Source organism: Apodemus sylvaticus, chromosome 16, assembly GCF_947179515.1.
Source record: "Apodemus sylvaticus chromosome 16, mApoSyl1.1, whole genome shotgun sequence".
In the NCBI taxonomy this organism is placed as follows: domain Eukaryota; kingdom Metazoa; phylum Chordata; class Mammalia; order Rodentia; family Muridae; genus Apodemus; species Apodemus sylvaticus.
This window is the reverse complement of record NC_067487.1, coordinates 39,160,825-39,185,069: the sequence shown is the minus strand read 5'-3', so window position 1 is coordinate 39,185,069 and position 24,245 is coordinate 39,160,825. Positions and strand designations below refer to the sequence as shown.

General features: G+C 42.1%; 1 protein-coding gene across 1 annotated transcript in view; it reads left to right on the top strand.

Annotated features, from left to right (window-relative positions):
• Nucleotides 1-24,245, top strand: part of Oxct1 (3-oxoacid CoA-transferase 1) — a 130,124-nt gene that overhangs the window by 51,436 nt on the left and 54,443 nt on the right. Inside the window, exons 8-11 of the mRNA XM_052159503.1 lie at nt 15,984-16,091; nt 17,242-17,356; nt 18,994-19,088; nt 23,068-23,116. Coding sequence (XP_052015463.1) covers nt 15,984-16,091; nt 17,242-17,356; nt 18,994-19,088; nt 23,068-23,116 — 367 coding nt within the window. The remainder of the gene's footprint in view (nt 1-15,983; nt 16,092-17,241; nt 17,357-18,993; nt 19,089-23,067; nt 23,117-24,245) is intronic.

Below are 24,245 nucleotides of genomic sequence, written 5' to 3'. Positions count from 1 at the left end.
AATCCTTACTTATTACATCTTCAGAAATGGTTATTAAATAAGTACAGTGTGACTGACATATACCAAGGAGGCTCGTATAAAACCATCTTGCTGCAAAAGGGATAAAAATTCCATTTCCTCTTTTACTTAACTAACAACCTCTGGCCTGCTTATCAATTCAGCCGGTGTTTGTGTTAAGAATTTAGCTTTGGATTTTTAAAGTCACTCCCACTAAAAATAATACTGGCTTTCCTCACTCCTTTTAGAGACCTTGTCAAAAATGTTATTTCTTTCCACTTCAAATATAGGTCAACTCGACAAACACTGAAGTGGTAATTAGGGCTTATGTAAGATTGTTTAGTATTTTAAATTAACTGCCTTTTTTTTTTTAAAGTTAATCTCCAGGGTGTCTTGTTATTGTTCGCAAATATCTCTGAATGAAGAAAGCGTTTCACAGTCATAGCTTTCATACATGATTTTAGCATGAAATACATGGGAGGAAAATCAGTAAGCATTTTTCATTGATCTTTCAGTGCTGGTGGTTGTCTCTTGGAAGCTCATTTGCCTCACTCTGGTAGTTTGAGCAGCCTGCTAAAATTAGAATATATTCAGATACACCAGTGGGCTGTTACTCGTCCTCTAGACGAGTCCAGGTGCATAGTCAAAAACTGATGGAAGAAGGTAATTGCCTCGATTTAAAATTTTCTTCTTGGAGAAAAGCCACAGTAGTCAAAAGAAACTGCTCTCGTGACATTAGCTAAGGTGAACTTGCGGACTTTTCTCAAGGATGAAGAAAATCACATTATGTTGTTGTTGTTGTTGTTCAAGTGTTGAGCAGTTGTCACTTCTGATACTCTTCCAAAGTTAGGTTCATTATTGCACTTAATTAAACATCCCAAACCTTTATTTTTCCTGACCCCCTCCCACCCCTATGCATCCCCAAAATCTATCCCAAGTAGCATCTTTCCACATTTCACAAACAGCTTCCAACCTTTTTATATCCCCAAGCCTTTACCCTGACAGCCCTGCTGCCTGGGATGTCCTCTCTGTCCTCTTCATGGTCCTCTCTGCATGACTCTCCCCATCATAGCACTCTTTGCTGTAGTACACTATGATAATCTGAAAGTCGTCAGTACCTTGTGTGACTTCGTCATAACTTACCTCTGTATGGCCAGCATGCAGCACGATGTGCGGCACATAATAGATGCTCATTAAGTGATGTTTGAGGCTCTGGACCTGACCTTTTACAATATAAACACCACTTCCCAAGCTTGGAAATGCTCTGCCCATTCTGCTTGATTGACGTCGTTTATCATGCCTCAGTGTAAGAAAGTAAAAATGTGTTTTTCTCTGTGCTTCTTTCTGGCAGCTTTATATTTGAGGCCATTGTCAGGTCGTGTGCTGAGATACAATGACGTGCCCCCAGCTGTTCTGTAATTCCCTTCCTTATTACTGTGACCAGCTTCCTCTGACTTCTCCGGGATCATTTTATCTTCAGGTGTGCCGTTAAATGCTGGCTGGAAGAGATAGTGCATCTCGTTTAGGAGACATTTTATTATTTCAGCTGAAGTAGAGCAAACGGTAATGTTAGTTAATGAGATATGTGAAGGGCTAGAGATGGGTGGCACATAAGCTGCCCTTGTGAGTCCCACTGCCTTGCTAGCCAGGAGGAAATCGGTGTGCCAAGTGCTGAGAGAGGGAGGGAGATAAACGGAGTGACACAGAATTAAATCATGCATTGTACTTAGGAGCATACGCCCAGGAATAGGGAACGGATTGATCCAGTGTGTCAGTGACCCAGAAGAATTTAAAAGACACTGTCTGATAATGTGCATCCTTTATGGACTTGTTTACAGAACGTTCAGGAAACAAGGCAAACTTAACAACTTGGGAGGAGTGGAGCCATTATTGGGCATCGTTACGATTTAACTTTCACATTTTAGAGACTGACCTTCCATGGTTTCCATGAGGACACACTCTAAATCACTTATGGCAGGAATCTGCAGACAGGGACTTAATGCCCAACTCCATATTCTCTTCGCAGCGCTGTTTGTTGTCTTTTTTTTTTTTTTTAATTATAGAGGGCATTGACATGCATGGCAGGAGGACCATAAGGAATAAGGACAGGTATTTCTCTTACAGTGTATTGACACCATTTATTTTGGTTGGTTGTTGGTTGGTTGGTTTTCAGGCTAACCTGGGATACATCACATCACTGAGGAGGGCCGTGACCTCTAACCATCTTTCAATCTCTGCTTCTCAAGTGCTAGGATTCTATGTGGGTGCTACCACGCCATGTTTACTCATATCAACCAGCCGTAACTACTTTTTTCTAGTGGGAAAATTGAATGGAGGAAAGAGAGAAATATTATAATTAGACATTATAATCACATTATAATCTCTCTCTCTCTTTTTTTTTTTTTAAAGTAAGGCTTTAACATAAATCCCTGGTTTCAGGGATGAGATGTACGTGTCAGGTAGACCGAGTTAAGACTGTCTTGCTTTCTCTAGTGATGCTTGTATGTTGCTATTGCTTATTGTAAAAATCTGGAGCCAAGAGATGATCTTTGGTAAAGCTCATTGTGTGGTTCTTCTACTCCTGTTCCGGGACAGGCAGTTTGATCTTAATGCTCATGTTGTGGGGGTTTGGGGGGAACATGACCAGTGTGTGTAGATGTCTCAAGGGCTGAAGGCTATAGTTTTAGACACAGAGAGGGAAAAAGCCATTTTGCTTTGAGATTTGTTGACTTTTGCATTTTATGCCTCCCTCACACTAAATCAGGAAAACCAAATGTAATATTTAAATTTTCTTGATGAAATGGCCAGGGCTGCACTGCACTCGCTGCTTCAGAGGAACGGAAGAATGAAGAGCACTAGAGGAGGACGGGAGCTCAAGGCTCTGCCTCACGGGGATCGCTGAGTGACGTCATGCACAGTGGTCAGATGGCTGAGTGACGTCATGCACAGGGGTCAGCTCCCCGAGTGACGTCATGCGCAGGGGTCAGCTCCCCGAGTGACGTCATGCGCAGGGGTCAGCTCCCCGAGTGACGTCATGCACAGTGGTCAGGTGGCTGAGTGACGTCATGCACAGGGGTCAGATCGCAGAGTGATGTCATGCACAGTGGTCAGATGCTGAGTGATGTCATGCGGAGGGGTCAGATCGCTGAGTGACGTCATGCACAGGGGTCATGTGGTCACTCACAAACTGGACTCACTCTGTTAGACTTAGCAACATCTCCTGTGCACTTGGGTGTTAGCATTTAACCCAGTTCCACTGTTTAGCTTATGTGTTACTTTGTGTTCTTAGATTATATAAAACAGAAAGCTCCAAGGATGATTACTAGTTCTAAATAGAAGGGGGTGTCTTAGAGAGTAACCATTCAGAGTTTTGGGTTGAACTGTAAGGGTTTCATTTGGCAACACTGCAACTGGAATCTGGGAGGCTGGGAGTCTCCACAGATTTTAATCATCCAGTTTCTGTAACTCTCCTCACTGAGAACTGTCCTTCTTATCATTATGTTAATTATACCATGTCCCTCTGACTTTCCTGGAGTCTGTGATAATGGTGTAATTTCTTCTTATTATTATCGACTAGCGTTTTGAATGAGAATGTTAGAACTATTTGATTCTTTTGGTTAGATGTACTCCGTTTAATTATTTCTCCAGATTCGTTAAAGACTTAATAAGTTTTCACTTGGAAAAAGAAATGGCAAGTGCAAGTTGGACATTGGGAATGTGTTTACATCCTAGGAAAGGAAAGCGAATTACTCAGTGAAGACAGGCTTTTTTTTTTTTTTTTGTCAGACAATTTGTGAGCAGAATACCAGAATAGGCCACACTAGGCTGTTTGGACTTGTTATTAGCAATGGTGAAGATGGAAAGAAATGTTTATAAACTATGTTTACATTTAAAGAAGTGATTCCAAATTACAAAAGAAGCCATTGGGATGTTTCATAGTAATTTTCCTCCTTTGGGGGTAAATATGTTCTATTGATTATGCTGTAAGCCATAGATTTAACAGATTGAATTGTTTTAAGCAAAACTCTAAAAAGGGTTCCAATTGCTCCTCTCGTTTTCACGCATGGTCCACATTCTTAACGACTCATATGTGGATGTCTTAGTTATGGTTTTACTGCTGTGAACAGACACCATGACCAAGACAACTCTTACAAGGACAACATTTAATTGGGGCTGGCTTACAGGTTCAGAGGTTCAGTTTGTTATCAAGGCAGGAACATGGTAGCATCTAGGCAGGCATGGTGCAGGAGGAGCTGAGAGTTCTACATCTGAAGCCTGCTAGCAGAATCCTGGCTTCTAGGCAGCTAGGATGAGGGTCTAGGATGAGGTTCACACCCACAGTGACACACCTACTCCAACAAGGCCACACCTTCTAATAGTGCCACTCCCTGGGCCAAGCATAATGAGAAGCAAGAGTCTGAAGGTTGGCTGGCGAGTGGAGAGAAAGAATCTGCACTTCTGGACGGAGCTGTCTTTGTGGTTCACTAAGCCCTTGTCTTATGTATTCAACAAACACTGCTATTAGTCTATGAATAAGAAGCTCAGGCATCATTTTGTGGGATTTAGATTTAATTCCCGCTGAACTTCATTCTCATAGTTACCAGCCTACCTGATTTTCTAAACCAGCCAACACCATTTTTATTAGCTGTACTTTTTGTTTTTGTTTTGTTTTTTTCAAGACAGGGTTTCTCTGTGTAGCCCTGGTTGTCCTGGAGCTCACTGTAGAGCAGGCTGGCCTTGAACTCAGAAATCCGCCTGCCTCTGCCTCCCAGAGTGCTGGGATTACAGGCGTGCGCCACCACCGCCCGGTTAGCTGTAGTTTTTGACTCTGTATCATTCTCCAACTTGATAAGCATACCCTAATTTTTATTTATTTTGTTCTAGTTTTTAAGTAAAGCATGTAAAATCATGTGGTGATTTCTCAAAGAGGGGGTGCAGTATAGAATCATGTGGTAATTTCTAAAAGAGGGGGTACAGTATAGAATCATGTGGTAATTTCTGGATGGCCTCTGCTATCACTAAAGATGCAAATGCATGCCAGAAGATTACTGCATTTTAGAGTATCCCTAGGGTGGAGAGAAAGACTCTACACTTCTGGATGGGGATGCCTTTGTGGTTGGGGGGGCTTTTTCAATAACTTAAGGTAGAAAGGGGGTGGCTAGAAAAATTCCACCTGGATATCATAGCAATAACATTTGTGCTTGGCCTAATCCCTGCAATTTCTTTCAGATCCTCTATACTATTAGCTATAATGGCAATCACTTGCATTTTTATTTGATATCTTATAGCCAGGGCCACACAGAAAAACCCTGTCTGGAAAAACAAAAAAAGCACCATAAACAAACAAATAAATAAAAATAAGGGTTTGCTCCGGTGATATACTATTCTTGGCCATATATAAAAAACCGCTATGTTTGGTTTTCCTTGCTCACCCTTTTATGAACTATTTAGAGGCATAAACCTGGGACTGTTTTCTTTAATGGAGGCGGAGTCTGCCTGCTTGGAATTGCTGGTTGTGCCCAGACCCTTGCTTGCTTGCTCTTTCACAGTCACACGGACCTCCCTGACTCCACTTAAGACCTTGACAAAGATGTTTGAGGACAGAACCAGACTCGGAACCTTTCAAGCAGAGATTTCTCTTCCATGGGAAGAAGTTCAAGGACTAAAAATGTGTGTGTGTGTGTGTGTGTGTGTGTGTGAACTGCAACTTACGTTTGATCACATTCCCTCCTGAAAATTAAACCAAAGAAAAACTATAGCACCACAGTTCTAAGGATCTGTAAGACCCTCAACTATTTGTGGTTTTTCTTTTCTTCTTCTTGTCCTCCTCCTCTTCTTCCTCTTCTCCCCCTCCCGCTTCCTCTCCCTTTTCCTGCCCCCTGCTCTGAATCTCTAAATGAGGGTTTCACTATGTAGCCTTTGCAGGTTTATGTAGACCAGGCTGGATTTAAACTCACAGAGATGCACCTGCCTCTGTGTCCTAAGAGCTGAGAATAAAGATGGGTGCCACCACACTCCCTTTTATTTTTACATTTAAAACAAAGATTTATGTATTTCTATGTGTATGAATATTTTGCTTGCATGTTGTGTTTGTACACCATGAAGCCAGAAGAGGGTGTCAGATCACTTAGAATTGGAGTTTATAGACACTTAGGAGTTGCCATGTAGGATTGAGACCTTGGATTCTCTTAACTGCTCGGCATCTCTCCAGCATTATGACTGCGTCAGGGGAGGTGTGACACAGTTCCAGACCCTGGAGTAGCACCAAACTGTTGATCCCCATGATTCCCAGGTGCACTGATGACTGCTGTTGGCCCGAAATTTATCTACTGTCTCTTCTATTTTACTTTTTATCTCTTTTTCTGGAGAATACACTTCCCCCATTACTCAGAGCTAATCACTCCCTAGTAAATGAAGCAGATGCAGGTCTCAGGCGTGAGGAATGGAGGTGGACCGTGGGGCTGTGAAAGATGAGGAATAGACCCTCTGCTTGGCTTTAGGGCCATGGGTAGACAATATAATCTCAGAGGCAATAAAAGCCTACGTGGTCCTTTGTAGAAATTGATCATTGTTAGACTCAGCCATGAATTTGGAATTATGAGGAGATACATGTACCCTGTGGTCCAATGACTACTGCATGAATTAGCCATGGTGAACTTGGGGATGTCAAAAATGGAGAGTTAAAGTGGTCTCAGGAAGAAAAGACATGGATAGGAAAAGAAGGAATCGATAAAATACAAACAAATGATAGATGGGTCTATCTTGTAGGAGAAAGGGTTATATATGATCTAGAAATAGTCTTAGAAGGAGAGTTCACGAGGCTATAGAATTGCCCGCTAGCTGCTTTACTTGCATACATTTTACAGCTTTGTAGGAAACTTGGTAGTTTGTCGCCTTTCTGTTCTTAACATGAAAGTAGTTACCAGAGCCTGCTGTCTGCTGTACCAGGAAACGCAAGAGCTGTACTCAGCTACTGGTCAGGAGCAGGCTGTGTAAACCTATAAGGAAACGTGCTTCTGCTTTGGGTTTAGTTCTGTTTTAAGGAAGCAGGGATTGGGACTATTGATCCAGGACGCTTGAAGTTTATGTAAATTTAAGAATTTCTAAAAACTTATTAACAATAATCAAAGCCTTGATGATGTAGCTTTAGCAAATAAAAGACTGGGTTCACGCTCTCTGATTGGGAGAAGGCAAAAGAATAGGAAGGAGGAAGAAAGGAGAAGAAGGAAGAATGAGAGAGAGAGAGAGAGAGAGAGAGAGAGAGAGAGAGAGAGAGAGAGAGAGAGAGAGAGAGAGAGCGCACTTGAACTGACACCTTGCATCCACTGCTGACTCCAAGCCATTATGGAATCAGCTTGGCTCCCCTCCCCACCCCCTCAGGACCCTCCTTATGCTGAGGCTGGACCTCCACAGCTTGTCATCTCTTTTCACACCAGAGTAAGCTTCCTGCCTCCCTTCCTTGTTAAACCTCACCTGTGTGTAGTTTGTATTTGCTGGTTTAGAGTGAATGGCTGAACCTGACTCAACATCTCCCCAATAAATCTGGGCCACTCCCACATAAGGAGCTTGGTCTGAAGCCCTGTGAAACCACACATTGTACTCTTCCCTGGCTTTCCTATGAGCTAGCTGATCACAGACCAGCAGAGTTTATTTTGTATGATGTGAACTGGAGGGAGATTGTGTGTTGTGCAGTTACCCCTGCCCTTTCTTTATGCCATACACACCCACTGTTGAGCCATTGGCACAGGCTACTGTGGACAGACCTTCATTCTGAGAAGGAGGCTCTTGCATCTCTTCATCTGCTGATATGGCCGCCATTTTTCTCTTGGTGGCAATTCGATGATTGTGTCTTCGGGCTTTTAAACAATACTGGGAAATAATACCTTGAGGTCTAGAATTCGTTCAGAAAAATCAATATTTCTTCTTAGGATTTGGCTCTTCCTCAAAAATGTTAGCTCTGTCTTTTCTTTCTATGGCAAAAATAGAGGCAGAAAGAAGTTGAGCTCCTCGGTTTCTTCTGCCTTCTGTCCAGACAGAGAATTTTGTCATTCCTAATGCAGCAGCAGCAGCAGCACACATCCCTTCACCATCTTTGGCACTTTGGACAAGCATCATAGCATTCTGATTTCTTTAATCTTCTCTTCCTCCTCCTCCTCTTGTTTATTTGAGACAGGATTTCTCTGTATCCTGGAACTCTCTTTGTAGACCTGGCTGGCTTAGAACTCATAGAGATCCACCTGCCTCTGCCTCTAGAGTGTTGAGATTAAAGTCATGTGCCACCACGCCTGGCAGCCTTCATAAAGTGCCAGAGATCTCGCATGTGTCCCAGGTCATGCATGTCTGTTTTAGAATGTGAGAAAATACTGCTGCTCATGCTGTACAGAGCTCATCTCTTCATAGAAAAATTCTTTTTTGCCATCAAGGTGAATGTCAGAGTGTGTCCTCCAGTCCTTCAGGGGCCCATTTGTCATTTGTAGCTTGTGACACTGGATCTGATTTCTCTTTTCTCCAGCTTTTCTGAAGCCTGGAGTTAGACTTCCTCAATGACCAATAGATATCTGTGGACTCACTCCTTGATTCATTACACATTCCAGTTTTCTGCTGCCATTTTCCCCCATGATGCCCACCATCTTTCATTGGCCATGTGGCATGTCCTTATTGGTTCAGAGACCAGACCCACCGTTCCTGCCGCAGCTTCACTGTGAAAGGAAGAACATGTCAGAAAGCCACACAGCGTCCTTCAGCAGCCGGTCTTCCAAGAGTCTGCATCTCTGCTGATGTCACTGTCTTATTTCTGAGTCAGTTTTGTCACTTCCATTAAAGCTTACTATCCTTGTCTTTCATGGGTGAAGGGTTTGATTTAAATCACACATTAAATATTTTTACTATATTCTAAGCATGCACATTTTCTTGATAACATTTTTTTTTAAATCAGAACCTGTTTTCATTGGACATGTCCTTTGTCATGAGATCTGATCAGCCAGGTTTCAGTGACAGCTTTGCCATTGTGTTCCCTCCTGTCTCTAATGGTATCTGAAGAAACAAGTATGTGTTGGTGGCTCCTTAGCTCTTTTGTCACTGTGCACTTCTGAGAAGGTGTCCATATGCATTTTTGTGCGTGGTCCCTTAAGCTCCCATGCTGCTTTCTCATAACTTTTAACTGGCCACGTTTTCCCTAGCATGGGAGTCTTAGTTCAGGGATTCTATTCCCGCACAAAACATCATGACCAAGAAGCACATTGGGGAGGAAAGGGTTTATTTAGCTTACACTTCCACACTGCTGTTCATCACCAAAGGAAGTCAGGACTGGAACTCAAGCAGGTCAGGAAGCAGGAGCTGATGCAGAGGCCATGGAGGGATGTTACTTACTGGCTTGCTTCCCCTGGCTTGCTCAGCTTGCTTTCTTAAAGAACCCAAGACTACCAGCCCAGGGATGGCACCACCCACAATGGGCCCTCCCCTCTTGATCACTAATTGAGAAAATGCCCCACAGCTGGATCTCATGGAGGCATTTTCTCAACTGAAGTTCCTTTCTCTGTGATAACTCCAGCCTGTGTCAAGTTGACACACAAAACCAGCCAGTACATGGGGGACTTTAAGTAGGGTGTCATTCTCTGTTATATTTCTTTTGCCCCTTTGCATTTTTCTGAAAGATAAATATTTCTCCACAGTTCCTCTTTCACCTCTCCTTCTGTGGGCGAGTGTAGCATGCCCCCATTCAGACTTGGACCGTTATCCTGGCAACCTGCTAACCTGCTAACCCTCTGTGGAAGCTGGGACTCAGGAAACAAGTGTGGTTGGGGGCCTTTTCCTTGCTTGAGGCAGGATCCTGTCTTTACACCACTGCAGACAGCTCTAGGGTCAGGCTCATATTTATGGATGTAACAAACTGAGGTTGTCATTTTTTAAAAATATGTGTCTCCTCACAGCTCCTCTGTTCTACCTGAGCTGTTTTCCACACAATACAAAAGCATTGTCATGGGGAGAATTAGGCATCTTTCTCTGGGCTTTAATATAAAATTTCTCAGACTTATAAAGTAGGAAGGTGCAAGGCAGAGAGAGTAAACCTTTAAAAACAATGTTCAAATCAATAGTGATTAGCATTTCCTAGCCTCTGTTTTCCTCGCTGATGATCGAAGGAAAACAAGTGCTAATTAGAGAAGCCTCAAGTGCATGGACTCTGAGCAGTGGTGCTGTGTGCATGGACTCTGAGTAGTACCAGATGGTGCTGTGTGCATGGACTCTGAGCAGTACCAGATAGTGCTGTGTGCATGGACTCTGAGCAGTACCAGATGGTGCTGTGTGCATGGACTCTGAGCAGTGGTGCTGTGTGCATGGACTCTGAGCAGTACCAGATGATGCTGTGTGCATGGACTCTGAGTAGTACCAGATGGTGCTGTGTGCATGGACTCTGAGCAGTGGTGCTGTGTGCATGGACTCTGAGTAGTACCAGATGGTGCTGTGTGCATGGACTCTGAGCAGTGGTGCTGTGTGCATGGACTCTGAGCAGTACCAGATGGTGCTGTGTGCATGGACTCTGAGCAGTGGTGCTGTGTGCATGGGCTCTGAGCAGTGGTGCTGTGTGCATGGACTCTGAGCAGTACCAGATGGTGCTGTGTGCGAACTGTTCACAGGGCCAGGGAGAAGGCTGGGCTGTTCTTAGCTGCCACTCTTCTGTCCCCAGCTTGGCGAAGGGTGCTTACATTTGCCTATGTTTCCCCGGTCCTTTGATTTTGTTCTGGCACTGTCACAGGTGCCTTCTGCCATCTCTCCTGGAAGGCCTCTGTAGCATGCTTGCTCCATTCATTTTTGTCAGGCTTCCTTTCTTGCTTATGTTATAGCTTTAATCACATGGGACTTTTAAATAACCCCATTGGCTCTTTCTGGGTGTGTCTCAAGATCATGCAAGACCAGCACCATCTTCAGTTCTGTGCACAGATACCATAAAGGTAGTTCTCCCTCTTCTGGTCTGTTTTCATTGAACCCTTCCTGGATTGTCTGAAAACGTATTTTCTCCTTTTGGTTTGCTCATTGAATATTTGCTACCAATTCCACTAGCCAACCCCAAGAAAACCTTGTTTGTTTGTATAGAAATGTTTGGCACAGTCTTATGTTGGTATTGTTTTGACAAATGCTGCACATGCATTTTCTACAATACAGAAATTAGCACTACAAAGTGTAGAACTGATTATTTTTAATGGAATTGTTGCTTTTTAAAATTTTAAACTAGGGCATGCTTATACTATTTGTTCTGAAAGTTGCGTTATAATTGCCCTTAGTAAAGAAACTTTGTCTTGATTTCATAAGTTTTGAGGGAACTAATTGGTGGAACCAGAAAAATCAAGAGTGATTGTTTACTCTTGAGATTTCCAATTTAAGTGAGGACTACTACCCCCATTCTATTGTTTTCCTTGATCTTGCTAAAGACTCAGTGGCAGACACATTAGGAATCTGCTATTGGTAATTCCAGCAGGAGATCTGAATGCCAGACTGACTGCAGTAGCTAGCATTAGGTAGGAAAAAGAATTCTTGTTATTGTCATCAAGATAATAGAGAAAGGGTTTCTGTATTTCCTGAGATTGTAATTGATTTTCACAGCTTTTCTGTTTTCTTCTTACCATGTTCTTTTAATTAGGTGCATATCTAATTGTGAAATCTCTCACATGATTCATTTTTTATATTTCCTAGTTTGGGAAAGCATTTATTTGCTATCTCTTGTGTTGTTTGAGTGCTTAGCCTTCATGAGGGTCTGTGACTGGGATTCAGTTGACTGTGTGTGTGTCTGTCTGTCTGTTTCTCTGTCTGTCAGTCAGTCTGTCTTGGTTTGAATAGGAATGGCTCCCATAGACTCATGTGTTTGAATGTCAATGCATGGGGATTGACACATCATACTAAGTGAGGTAACCCTGACTCAAAAGGTGAATCATGGTATGCACTCACTAATAAGTGGATATTAACCTAGAAAACTGGAATACCCAAAACATAATCCACACATCAAATGAGGTACAAGAAGAAAGGAGGAGTGGCCCCTGGTTCTGAAAAGACTCAGTGAAGCAGTATTCGGCAAAACCAGAACGGGGAAGTGGGAAGGGGTGGGTGGGAGGACAGGGGGAGACAAGGGGGCTTGCGGGACTTTCGGGGAGTGGGGGGCTAGAAAAGGGGAAATCATTTGAAATGTAAATAAAAAATATATCGAATAAAAAAAAAAAGAAGTCGGTGTGTCCTTGTTGGAAGAAGAGTGTCACTGTGGGGGTGGGCTTTGAGGTCTTCTATGCTCAAGCCACACCCAGATGTGACACACAGTCTTTTACTGCCTGCGGATCAAGATATAGAACTCTCCCGGCTCCTCTAGCACCAAGTCTTCCTGCATACTTCCATGCTTCCTTCCATGATGATAATGGACTAAATCTCTGAAACTGTAAGCTAGTCCCAATAAAATGTTTTCTTTACTAAGAGTTGCCTTGGTCATGGCATCTCTTCACAGCAATAAAACCCTAAGACAGTGTGCTTAGCATTTGTGAGCCATCTAGGTATCTAACCTAATCGTCAAATGTTTTTAACTTCCTCCCCCATAAAAAGGGAAACAAAAGTAACTTGTATTAGAGCTAGAGATATATGTCAGTCAGCGAAGTGCTTGCCTTATAAGTGTGTGGACCTGAGTTCAGTTCCCATGACTTACATTTAACTCCCTCTGGCAAGATGATGCTTGCTTGCCTCCTAGCCTGGGGAGGCAAAGCAGCTTCCTGGAGCTTGGTGGCCAGCTACCATAGCTACCCAGTCAGTTCCAGGTCAGTGAGAGACTGTTTCACAAAACAAAGTGGGCAGCACCCAAGGCATGACACTCAAGGCTGTTTGTTCTCTGGCGTCTGCAAGCAGCCCCCTCCCACAGCAATAACTTGTATAGCTCTCCAGAGAGAGGAATTACTAGAATTTCACTGTGCTACTGCTTTTCATGGTTCTACACACAGTAGTGTTAAAAAGCAATACTAATTACCCTGAATTGATCAGTGCAGTATGTGAGTGTCCAAATGTCTACCTTGTTTTGTGACTAATAGTTTATAAAGAAAGAAAAAAGGAAAATGATGTAGTTACGTTGAAGTGTATATGTATAAATATTTGCTTGTAAGAATCTTGTATTGTTTTGGAGCAAATTGTGAGCTGCTATTCAATACTACAAAAGCATAATGCTTGGTTATGTTCTGTTATGGTTCATTCTGTTAGGACACCTAATATTTACTTCTATGAGTTCTCTACAGTTGGCCATTGATGTTTCTGACTTAATATTGAATGCTGTGGTCAATATTTTGTTGAATATTAAGCCTTCGAATATATCCCTGTATAATAGAAACACTTTTAAAGTCAAGAACTTCATTGAAGACTTACCTTGAAAACGTGGTGAAGTTGTGAATGAGTTGTAATATTACAGCCAGACTGAGATATAGCCCAGCTAGGCTGAGACATAGGCCCCAGGCTCCCTCTATTTCTTAGGGTCATTTCTAGCTCTTCTTAACCTGACCCTCACCCACTCTGTAGAAAGAAAGTCAGGACAGGAACTGGACAAATGGCTAAGTCAGTAAAGTGCCTGCTATATAGTGTGCGGGGCCCCCGAGTGTGGATCCTCAGTAACCACACGCAAATGTCAAGTGTGGCAGCAAACATCTGTAATCCTTGAGTCCCTAGAGTTCACTGGCCAGTTGACCTCACCAAACTGATGAGTTAGAGGCATAGGAAAGAATCTTGTATGAAAAAAAGCAAAACAAAACAATGAGGGGCAGGAGAGATCGAGAAAGACCACCATTGTCAATTTCTGACCTCCACAAACATATGCACGTATGTGCATGTGCACCTGTGTATGTACATGCACACACCCTTACAAGCATGGATATATACCGCATACATAGAGACAGAAGGAGGGAAGAGAGAGGGAGCAGGAAGAAAGAAGGGACAGAGAGAGAGAGAAAGAGAGAGAATATGAATAAATAATGAGTATGATTACTTTGAGTATGAACCATCCCAACCATGGGATGATTCAGAGGGGAAGATAAGAGTTTAGGGCAAGAAGCCTTCTTGTCATCCCCTGTTGGAGGACATGCGGCCCACAAATTCCTGTCTTTTTTATTTGTTCCCAAGTCCATCTCTCCACACTGACTCACCATAGATACCATGAATCTTCCCTGGCGTTTTAATTTTTTTCCAGATCTTTCTTATCAGAAACAGTCCCCAGTGCCCTGGCATTCTTCAGCTGCTTGGAGCAGTGTGTCATAACTAATGATCTGAAGTCTGTGTTCCTTCTCTGGCAGGAGCCTGGTGAGAGACAGACATCACTATGCAAAGTAGCATAGTGAGGACTTAACTCCACAAACTTATGGGAAGTTTCATTAATATTTTAGACAGCAAGTTCAAAACAACTCTGCCTGTTTAAATAAGTCAGCTCATTTAAGTAACTGATTATTTGCTTTAGGCATTGTATTAGATTTCTGTCACTATATTGAAAGGTTTGTAATTATCTCCTGAATTATTAAAAAGCTTCTTTTGGGCTATAGTTTTGAGTTACTCCTTCATGAACAGGCAGGCCCGCACCCTTTGGACCTCTGGGGGGCGGGGAGGGGGGCGCTAGAGAGCAGTAGTGGGGGATGTGTGAACCAAGCCCACTTACCTCAACTGTGGCCAGAGAGCTTAATGCCCAGAGGAGGGAGATATGGTCCCATGGAATGACCCTACCCTCAGTGACCTGAAGGTGCCCACCTCTTTAATACAGACCATGAGAAGTGTCCAAGAGTCAAGCACATGTGACATCCATTAAGCTGATTTTGCATATGTCATGTGCAACTGTGAGCTTTCCACACAGCCACTTTGTTCTCTGAAATAAAGACTCTTGAGACTTCTTATGTATGAATAAAGGCCTAGGCCAAACGCTAGGGCTCTGTTCCCTGACTAGCTCATACCTCAATAATCCTGTTGTTATTTGATTCTCAGTTCTGCTGTGTCGGTGGTTATGTGGTCCTCAGTTTTATTTGACCGTCTTCCTCTGTCTGGTTGAATCTTTCTTTCCATGCCTATCTCTTTCCCAGAATCCCCTCTGTCTGCTAGATGTCCCACCTTCTAATCCTGCCTCAGCTCATTGGCCAATTAGCTTTCTATTGACAGGTGTGTAGTGCACAAGAGACTTTCTTTACAGTCATAAGAAAGTTGATTCTTTAACCAGAATTAGCTTTAACCAGAATTTAATGTTGAGATTAGTTTTTCTTGGCTCCTTGTCATTCTTAGTTCATTTATGTCAGTGAAAAAAAAGAAAAAAAAAGATGAATCCTAAAATAACAGACAAACTTGGGAACATTTTATATTTTTGCAAAATGTCATTGTGAATGACTCTGATTCTAGTTAATTTGCCTATTCCTAGTTATTATTTAATAATTCCTTCTTGAAATTTCCATATTAAAATCAATTATCCATCTTGGAGTAGAATTATTTCACTGATTACAGTTCTGTCACGATGCAGGGAAGTGAACACCAGGAGTAATTAAAGCTGGCTCTGAGCGGCATGGCAACTGTATTGAAAAACCTCTGCAAATGACCACACAGATGTTGTTACAGATTTTTTTCTTTGATATGATAAATTTCTCATTAATCTAAGGAGTGTGCATTTGAGCTTCGCATTCATGAGCTGTAATTTCCGAAAGTCCGAGCAGCTGGCCTGGTGCGTTTGATGAATTTGTAACCAAAGTCTCTTGGAAAAGGCTAAGTCTTGTCACTTTATGTCCTGAATTTTGCATTCAGATAAATATATGGATTTTGGTTTCTTCTCAGTTGTGGGTCTAAAGAGTCTGATATATATGTTACATGCACTTATATAGATACTGATGCTTATTATTTATACTGCATTAACACACCGGACATGAATTTGCATGTGTTTCACTTTTAGAAACATAAACATTTATTTTGAACTTTTGTTGTCTTACTTAATATTCTTTTTTTTCCCCCTCTAGGTTGAAGAAATTGTAGACATTGGCTCGTTTGCCCCAGAAGATATCCACATTCCAAAGATTTATGTACACCGCCTTATAAAGGGAGAAAAATATGAGAAGAGAATTGAGGTAATCTACAGAGGCTTATTGCCAGTCCATATAACCTGGTTACCAGAGACACATGTCCCTCAGGCCGCTCCAGGTGACAGATGGTTGGTCTCACACTGAGTCTTAAGTAGGAGCATCCAGTGAGCCCATGGGAAAGGAACTGACTATGTATCTGCACAGGGTAACAGTGTCTCCATGTCTTGTGATTTTGTAGGCCATAATATCTGCCAGGTTTCCGTAATGGTTGCAATGTTTGATCCCTGATTTTGGACAGCTGTCTCAGAGGGCAGAGATGAATAATCAACCTTGGGAGGCGGTACCTCTCTGGAGTTTTAATGCTTCCTCATAAACATCTGTCGTGAAATCGTTTTGTGCTTGTGTGGAATTCAGGAAGAATATAATTTTAACTAGCTTTGAGCTGTGGACAGATGATGGGTGTGGAAGTGCCCAGGGGTTGAGTTTAGGAGGACTGGGCCTTTTCCACAATGACTGACCTACTGGGTCTCAGTTGATGTTAAGAGTCAAAAGCTTTAAGGGATTAGGACCACAGTAGTTACATAGTGGGGATATTAGGAGTCAGACTGGAAGCCAGTCTGCTGCTGGGAGCCCTGAGAGCTAGGGTAGGGTATTTACAAACAGACCAGTCTGTTTTAAAAAGATCTCAACCGTCCTCTGGCTGTTTCCATGATTCCTGCAATGATGTCTACACAGCAAAGCCAGTCGGGACACTGCAGGTGGAAATAGGCAGTTGGGAGCAGTAACACAGCAAACACATCGTGACAGCCCCGGGAGACATGTCCAGAGCCTATGGTTTTCCCCTTATCAGGCTCAGTTTCTGAACACCTGACTAGAACTCAACTGTTAAGTCTTAGGTAGAGTGGTGCAGTAGTCAGAATGGCAAGGACAGGGATTGTTTGCTTCTCAGTGGGATCAGTTATCTCTTCCTCTTCAAACAAATCTAACCTGCTCTATTTACTTCCTAAAGAAAGATTTCTGTCCTGACTCTCCACCCATGCATTCTTCTTAAAAATGCTCCCTTATATCTTGTAGGGCTTGCCTCCTACTGGTAGTGAGTGCTATATTGTCTTCCCTGTAAATTTTTACATTCAAGCAATGCTAAAGTTGAAAGCAGATCTTAACCATGAATACTTTGTTTCTGCTTGCTTTAAAGCGCTTATCACTCCGAAAGGAAGGAGATGGAAAAGCCAAATCTGGTAAGCCCGGCCAAGATGTCAGGGAGCGGATCATCAAGAGAGCTGCACTCGAGTTTGAGGACGGCATGTATGGTATCCTTTATCAGCCTGAGCCCCACCAAACATACAATCCTTGGTTTTCCATGCTCGACAGGTTGTTAGGCTTCTGAGTAATGATTCTTGTTTAGTTCGCACTAACGTGAGCATTAACGGCTCTTCCAGAGGTCCTGAGTTCAATCCCAGCAACCACATGGTGGCTCACAACCATCTGTAATGGGATCTGATGCACTCTTCTGGTGTGTCTGAAGAGAGCAATGGTATACATAAAATAAATAAATAAGGCCAAAGTGGGCGGGGGCGGGGCCAGGGGTGGAGCCAGGGTGCACAGGAGAAGGAAAAAAAAGGTAGTTACACTTTATGGGATGGGATATGTAATCCAGGCATAACAAGATTTTATTTTTTTTATTTGTGACCTACTTGCTTTCTGGATGACAGCTAAAATACACTTAGTAACTGCTGAGTTTACATTGCATTGCTGTAGTTTGGCATTTAGCTAGAAGTTTTGAGAAGGAGCTATTACCCAAGATGGGGGCTTTAAATCTCAGAACCACGGTTGTAACCAATGCTGTTTATTTTCTTGGTATTCTGACATATGATCACTCAACGAGCCACAAAAATCCAACTTGCTATCAAACCTCTGCTTCCTTTGGTAGAGATTCTATGAGTACACTCTTTTATCTAATATTTGTAAAAGTACTCAATGAATGATTCAGATTCTGTACCTCATACCTTTCATCTCGGCAAAACTGACCAGAGTGGACATGATTTAAGTACAGTCAGTGTCTGAAGTTTGAGTGCACTTAATAGTGAGATTGCTTGTCATTTTGCTAAATTTCAGTATGCTAGTGGGTGAACTATAATGCAAACAATACACATGGTGTATGACGAGACAAATATTTATGGACTAAGCTGTAGCTACAGACCTAGGGCAGACAGAGCTAGAACCTGTCCAGCTACGAGCTCCTGTTTCCCGTGAGTTGCAGTCATTTCTCCAGTCATCTTGACTGAGATGGTTTACTACTTGTTCCGTCTTCACCTCTAAGCCTCTCTGTTTCTCAGTTGCTCAGTTCGTACCTGTGCTGTGCTCAGGATTCACTCGGGGAGGAGAGTATTATGTTAGCCATCATCCAGTGTGTGCATAGGCACAGGAGGGAGCCAGCGGGACTGAAGTGCATCCTCCTCTCTTTCCTGAAGATGTCTCAATCATACTTCAGCCATCGAAACAGTGTCAATTTGGTCTGATCAGAATTCTTTTTATTTAAACTTAAAAATATTTTTTTTTGGAATTTTAAATCATCTTTCTTCTTAGTGAGGGCTTTGTATAGTGAAAATAGTTTTTTAACAGAGGCGAAACCATGCTTAGTAATGTCAGTCGGAAATATATATGAATCCAATTTGTTGAACACAAAGTAAAATGACCTTGGTTGTTTTCTGAAGCCACACCCTTGATCTTTGTGATGAAGCATAATAATGTTTGTGGGGAAGTGGGGACAGTCAGAATTTTTTTTTGAGACTTGTCCACAAGTGTGCAGAGAGTGTTTGGAAAATTTATTCAGTTATTATATTCACAACAATTCCCTGTAAAGCAGACTCTTGATCTGGTTTGTGTGTGAAAGGCTCAGAGCACAGTCTCTGCCTCTGCTGTGTTCGCCTTAACCTCTTTCCTCCAGCTAACCTGGGTATAGGGATACCTCTCCTGGCCAGTAACTTCATCAGTCCCAACATGACTGTTCACCTTCAAAGTGAAAATGGAGTCTTGGGCTTGGTAAGGTGACAATTAGACTTCTCCTTAATGATAGCTGCCAGTTACTCATTATACTTTTCCAGTGTTTAATTATCTCTCAGTAGGCTTTTGCTGTCACTGGGATAAAATGATATATACAGAAGAATATATATCCTGTGTGGACAGTATGTGTGATGACCACAGGTACATAGTAAATACTGATCAGTTGAGCCATCTCATGGCCATTTTCAGAGACAATAAAAATGTGTGTCTGGATAGAAGCGGATTCCTATTGATGTCAAAGGCTGCTACTTTTAAGGAACCTCTGAGGTTGTCTAGAGCAGTAGCTTTTTCATTTTGAAGTCAGAGAAAAAGTGTCTGTGAATTATCCATATTGAATATTGAAATAGAAATGTTCAAAAAAAAGAGAAAGAAATGTTCAGAGGCCTTAAACATTGGATGAAATTCAGTTTTTTTTTATTCGATATAATTTATTTACATTTCAAATGATTTCCCCTTTTCTAGCCCCCCCACTCCCTGAAAGTCCCGTAAGCCCCCTTCTCTTCCCCTGTCCTCCCTCCCACCCCTTCCCAGTTCCCCGTTCTGGTTTTGCCAAATACTGTTTCACTGAGTCTTTCCAGAACCAGGGACCACTCCTGCTTTCTTCTTGTATCTCATTTGATGTGTGGATTATGTTTTGGGTATTCCAGTTTTCTAGGTTAATAACCACTTATTAGTGAGTGCATACCATGATTCACCTTTTGAGTCTGGGTTACCTCACTTAGTATGATGTTCTCTAGCTCCATCCATTTGCCTAAGAATTTCATGAATTCATTGTTTCTAATGGCTGAATAGTACTCCATTGTGTAGATATACCACAGTTTTTGCATCCACTCTTCTGTTGAGGGATACCTGGGTTCTTTCCAGCATCTGGCAATTATAAATAGGGCTGCTATGAACATAGTAGAGCATGTATCCATATTACATGGTGGGGAATCCTCTGGGTATATGCCCAGGAGTGGTATAGCAGGATCTTCTGGAAGAGAGGTGCCCAGTTTTCGGAGGAACCGCCAGACTGCTTTCCAGAGTGGTTGTACCAATTTGCAACCCCACCAGCAGTGGAGGAGTGTTCCTCTTTCTCCGCACCCTCTCCAACACCTGCTGTCTCCTGAATTTTTAATCTTAGCCATTCTGACTGGTGTAAGATGAAATCTTAGGGTTGTTTTGATTTGCATTTCCCTAATGACTAATGAAGTTGAGCATTTTTTAAGATGCTTCTCCGCCATCCGAAGTTCTTCAGGTGAGAATTCTTTGTTTAACTCTGTACACCATTTTTTAATAGGGTTGTTTGGTTTTCTGGAGTCTAACTTCTTGAGTTCTTTATATATATTGGATATTAGCCCTCTATCTGATGTAGGATTGGTGAAGATCTTTTCCCAATTTGTTGGTTGCCGATCTGTCCTCTTGATGGTGTCCTTTGCCTTACAGAAACTCTGTAACCTTATGAGGTCCCATTTGTCAATTCTTGCTCTTAGAGCATACGCTATTGGTGTTCTGTTCAGAAACTTTCTCCCTGTACCGATGTCCTCAAGGGTCTTCCCCAGTTTCTTTTCTATTAGCTTCAGAGTGTCTGGCTTTATGTGGAGGTCCTTGATCCATTTGGATTTGAGCTTAGTACAAGGAGACAAGGATGGATCAATTCGCATTCTTCTGCATGCTGACCTCCAGTTGAACCAGCACCATTTGTTGAAAAGGCTATCTTTTTTCCATTGGATGTTTTCATCCTCTTTGTGGAGGATCAAGTGGCCATAGGTGTGTGGGTTCATTTCTGGATCTTCAATCCTGTTCCATTGATCCTCCTGCCTGTCACTGTACCAATACCATGCAGTTTTTAACACTATTGCTCTGTAGTATTGCTTGAGGTCAGGGATACTGATTCCCCCAGATTTTCTTTTGTTGCTGAGAATAGTTTTAGCTATCCTGGGTTTTTTGTTGTTCCAGATGAATTTGATAATTGCTCTTTCTAACTCTGTGAAGAATTGAGTTGGGATTTTGATGGGTATTGCATTGAATCTGTATAGTGCTTTAGGCAAAATGGCCATTTTAACTATATTGATTCTACCGATCCATGAGCATGGGAGGTTTTCCCATTTTTTGAGGTCTTCTTCCATTTCCTTCTTCAGAGTCTTGAAGTTCTTGTCATACAGATCTTTCACATGTTTGGTAAGAGTCACCCCAAGATACTTTATACTGTTTGTGGCTATTGTGAAGGGGGTCATTTCCCTAATTTCTTTCTCAGCCTGCTTATCCTTTGAGTATAGGAAGGCCACTGATTTGCTTGAGTTGATTTTATAACCTGCCACTTTGCTGAAGTTGTTTATCAGCTGTAGGAGCTCTCTAGTGGAGTTTTTTGGGTCACTTAGGTCCCACTTTTGGGAGTAATTAAAAATTTATAGCCAGTATTTACTCATTCTTAACTCTTATATTTTTTCCCCTTTCTCCCTTTCTGTTGGTATATGTTATGATATAAAAGTTCTTGTCTTCATTCAAGTCATTAGAGTTACTTTATAAAAAGGAATATGAAATTAGCTTAAGTGTAGCAGAAAACTTGTAGCATGTGAGTTCCTCATTTTGATTTCCAGAAAACATGCATATAGACACGTATGCATGTGCATGCTTCATATACAATCATATACAAACATGCGCAACTATATATTTTAAATATCCTGCTGAGGACTGAGCAAAGGGACCATACGGATGCCCATGTGTAGATACGAGGAGAGGTAAAATTAGAATTCCAAATCCACATCTTCAGTGTTGTGTACCAAAACAAAAGAACTGCTGTTCCAAGTCCGTGTCGCCGAAGAACACATGTGTAGGTGCCATTTTCTGTCCTCCTGGAAAGGGTTGCAGGTAGGTTCGACCTGTGACCCACAGGCCAAGATAGTTAACGATGCAATCCAACAAAGATCACAAACTTAAAATACAAAATTATTTTGTTATTGTTTTTTATTATTGAAAAAATTTCACACAATGTATACATTTTAAAATAATTTAAATTTTTTATTGTAAATAGATGTTTTATATACTTTATGCAAATCACACCTTCCCCTCCCCCAAGTCTTCCTAGATCCTTCCTACCCCTCCACCCACACAAATCCACACCCACTTTTTTCTATTAGGAAATAGAAAAGTTAAAAACAAAGAAAAGCAAGCAGTCAACTAAAAAATAAAACAAACAGAAGAACAAAAATACCCAAACCAGAATAGGATAAAATAAACAGGAAAAGGGAACAAAGAAAAAGCACAAGAAACTCAGACAGATACACACACACACACACACACACACACAGACAGACACACACACAGAGAGTATCCCATGAAAACAAATTCAGAACCACTATATCAAAGACCTGTAAGGTTAACACAAAACAAAACATACGCAGAATTAGGAGACAAAGCCCTCCAAAAATACATTGGGTTCATTTTCTGCTGACCACCTACTGGTGGCAACGAGGCCTTTCCTTAAGTGCTGTGTGTATGTATACCCAGTTAGACTCTGCTGGAGAAAACTAACCTTCCCATGGGGCAGTGGTGTTACATTGCTTTAATCCTTGCACTTGGGAGGCAGATCTCTGTGAGTTCCAGGCCAGCCTCCTCTACAGAGTGACTTTTAGGACAGCCAGGTCTGTTATACAGAGAAATCCTGCCTTAAAAACCAAAAAGCTGCCCACCCACCAACCCTCCTAACCAACAAAAAACCCCAATTTTTCCTTTGTGGGTGGTTAATTGGAGATACCTCCCCACCTCTCCACACTTCTAACTCCACACTACCTTTATCTCTGTGTTTAGAAAACAAACAGGATGGATATGGACACACACACACACACACACACACACGCACGGATGTGGATGTTAATTTTCTAGATGTTCAGGGAAGGTATTTAAACAGTTTCAGTGAGTGACTGGGGGAAATGTGCTTCTGTCACTCACTAAATGTGTGTTCTGCTGTGTTTGACAGGGTCCATACCCACTCAAAGATGAAGCGGATGCCGATCTCATCAATGCAGGTAAATTCACTTCAGTTTTTTTGTTTGTTTGTTTGTTTGTTTTTTTACCGTTTTCTTTTGCTAGTTCTATGTCGAATACCAGCAACAATTTGATCCAAGTTCATTGTCTTTCTTGGAAAGGATTCATCATATTTACAACAAAGGAGGGAAGTGGCCCTTCTAGTGTTTGAGGTCACTCCTATCCTGTCTCAGCTCTGGTAAAGGAGGAAGTGTAGGTACCATTTTAATGGCAGAACCTTGTAAATAGAGAACAGGCTTACATGGTGCTATTGAGATAAGCAATTTACAAGCGTTTGGATAGAAGGAAACTCAGAAATGATGAGGAAGTCTTAGAGGGAGTTATACTCCTTTATTTTTAAAGGGTAGTGGCACAGAAGAGCATTGTGCCAACTCTTGTTGTGTGGCATTGGGTTAAAAAGGCCCATCAAATTACAGTGACCTTGGTGGGCTGAAGATAGCCTCTGTGGATATCTCCAAGTGGATAACCCCAAGTGGAAATGTATCGGGCTTCTGCAGATAGAGAAGGTGGGAGTGGATGCACAGTACTAGGCTGGTGCATGGGGGTTTTGATTGTAGGCAGTGTGTATCATTCTGTACTCTAGACCTCATTAGCGTGAGAGGGTCCTCTGCAGATAGGGTTGCCTACATCTATACCAGGCCACTGAGCTCATGCCGAGGATGTGAACTGAAGACAAGTAGAGAATTTCTTCTGCTCATGTAGTCACATGCTTTGCCTTTTATTATCAGCCTGTTATTTGACAGGGACATGAAGTATATTAGCAACCTAGAGAATGAACAGGTCAGGCCTTTGGCAACTGTCACGATGCTTGAGGTAACATTGCTTTTCCGTTGGCCTTCTGCTCATCCTTGGAATGGAGCTGCTCTTAATTTCATTTCTGTCCTAGGAGGATTTTCAGTGCCTTCTTTGTTAATTCTGCCCCCACAGAAGTATTGTTCTTACTTAGCACTCAGAAATAGTATGTGTACCTCTCAGAAGTAATGTGAGCAGAACATAAAGGCCAGCTGTCAAACTGATGTCTGATGCTGGGGATTTTGGGAAGTGATGCAGATTTGGGCTGAGCATCTGAGTTAGCTAACACAACTCAACTCTGAAAAGCCCGTGTGATAA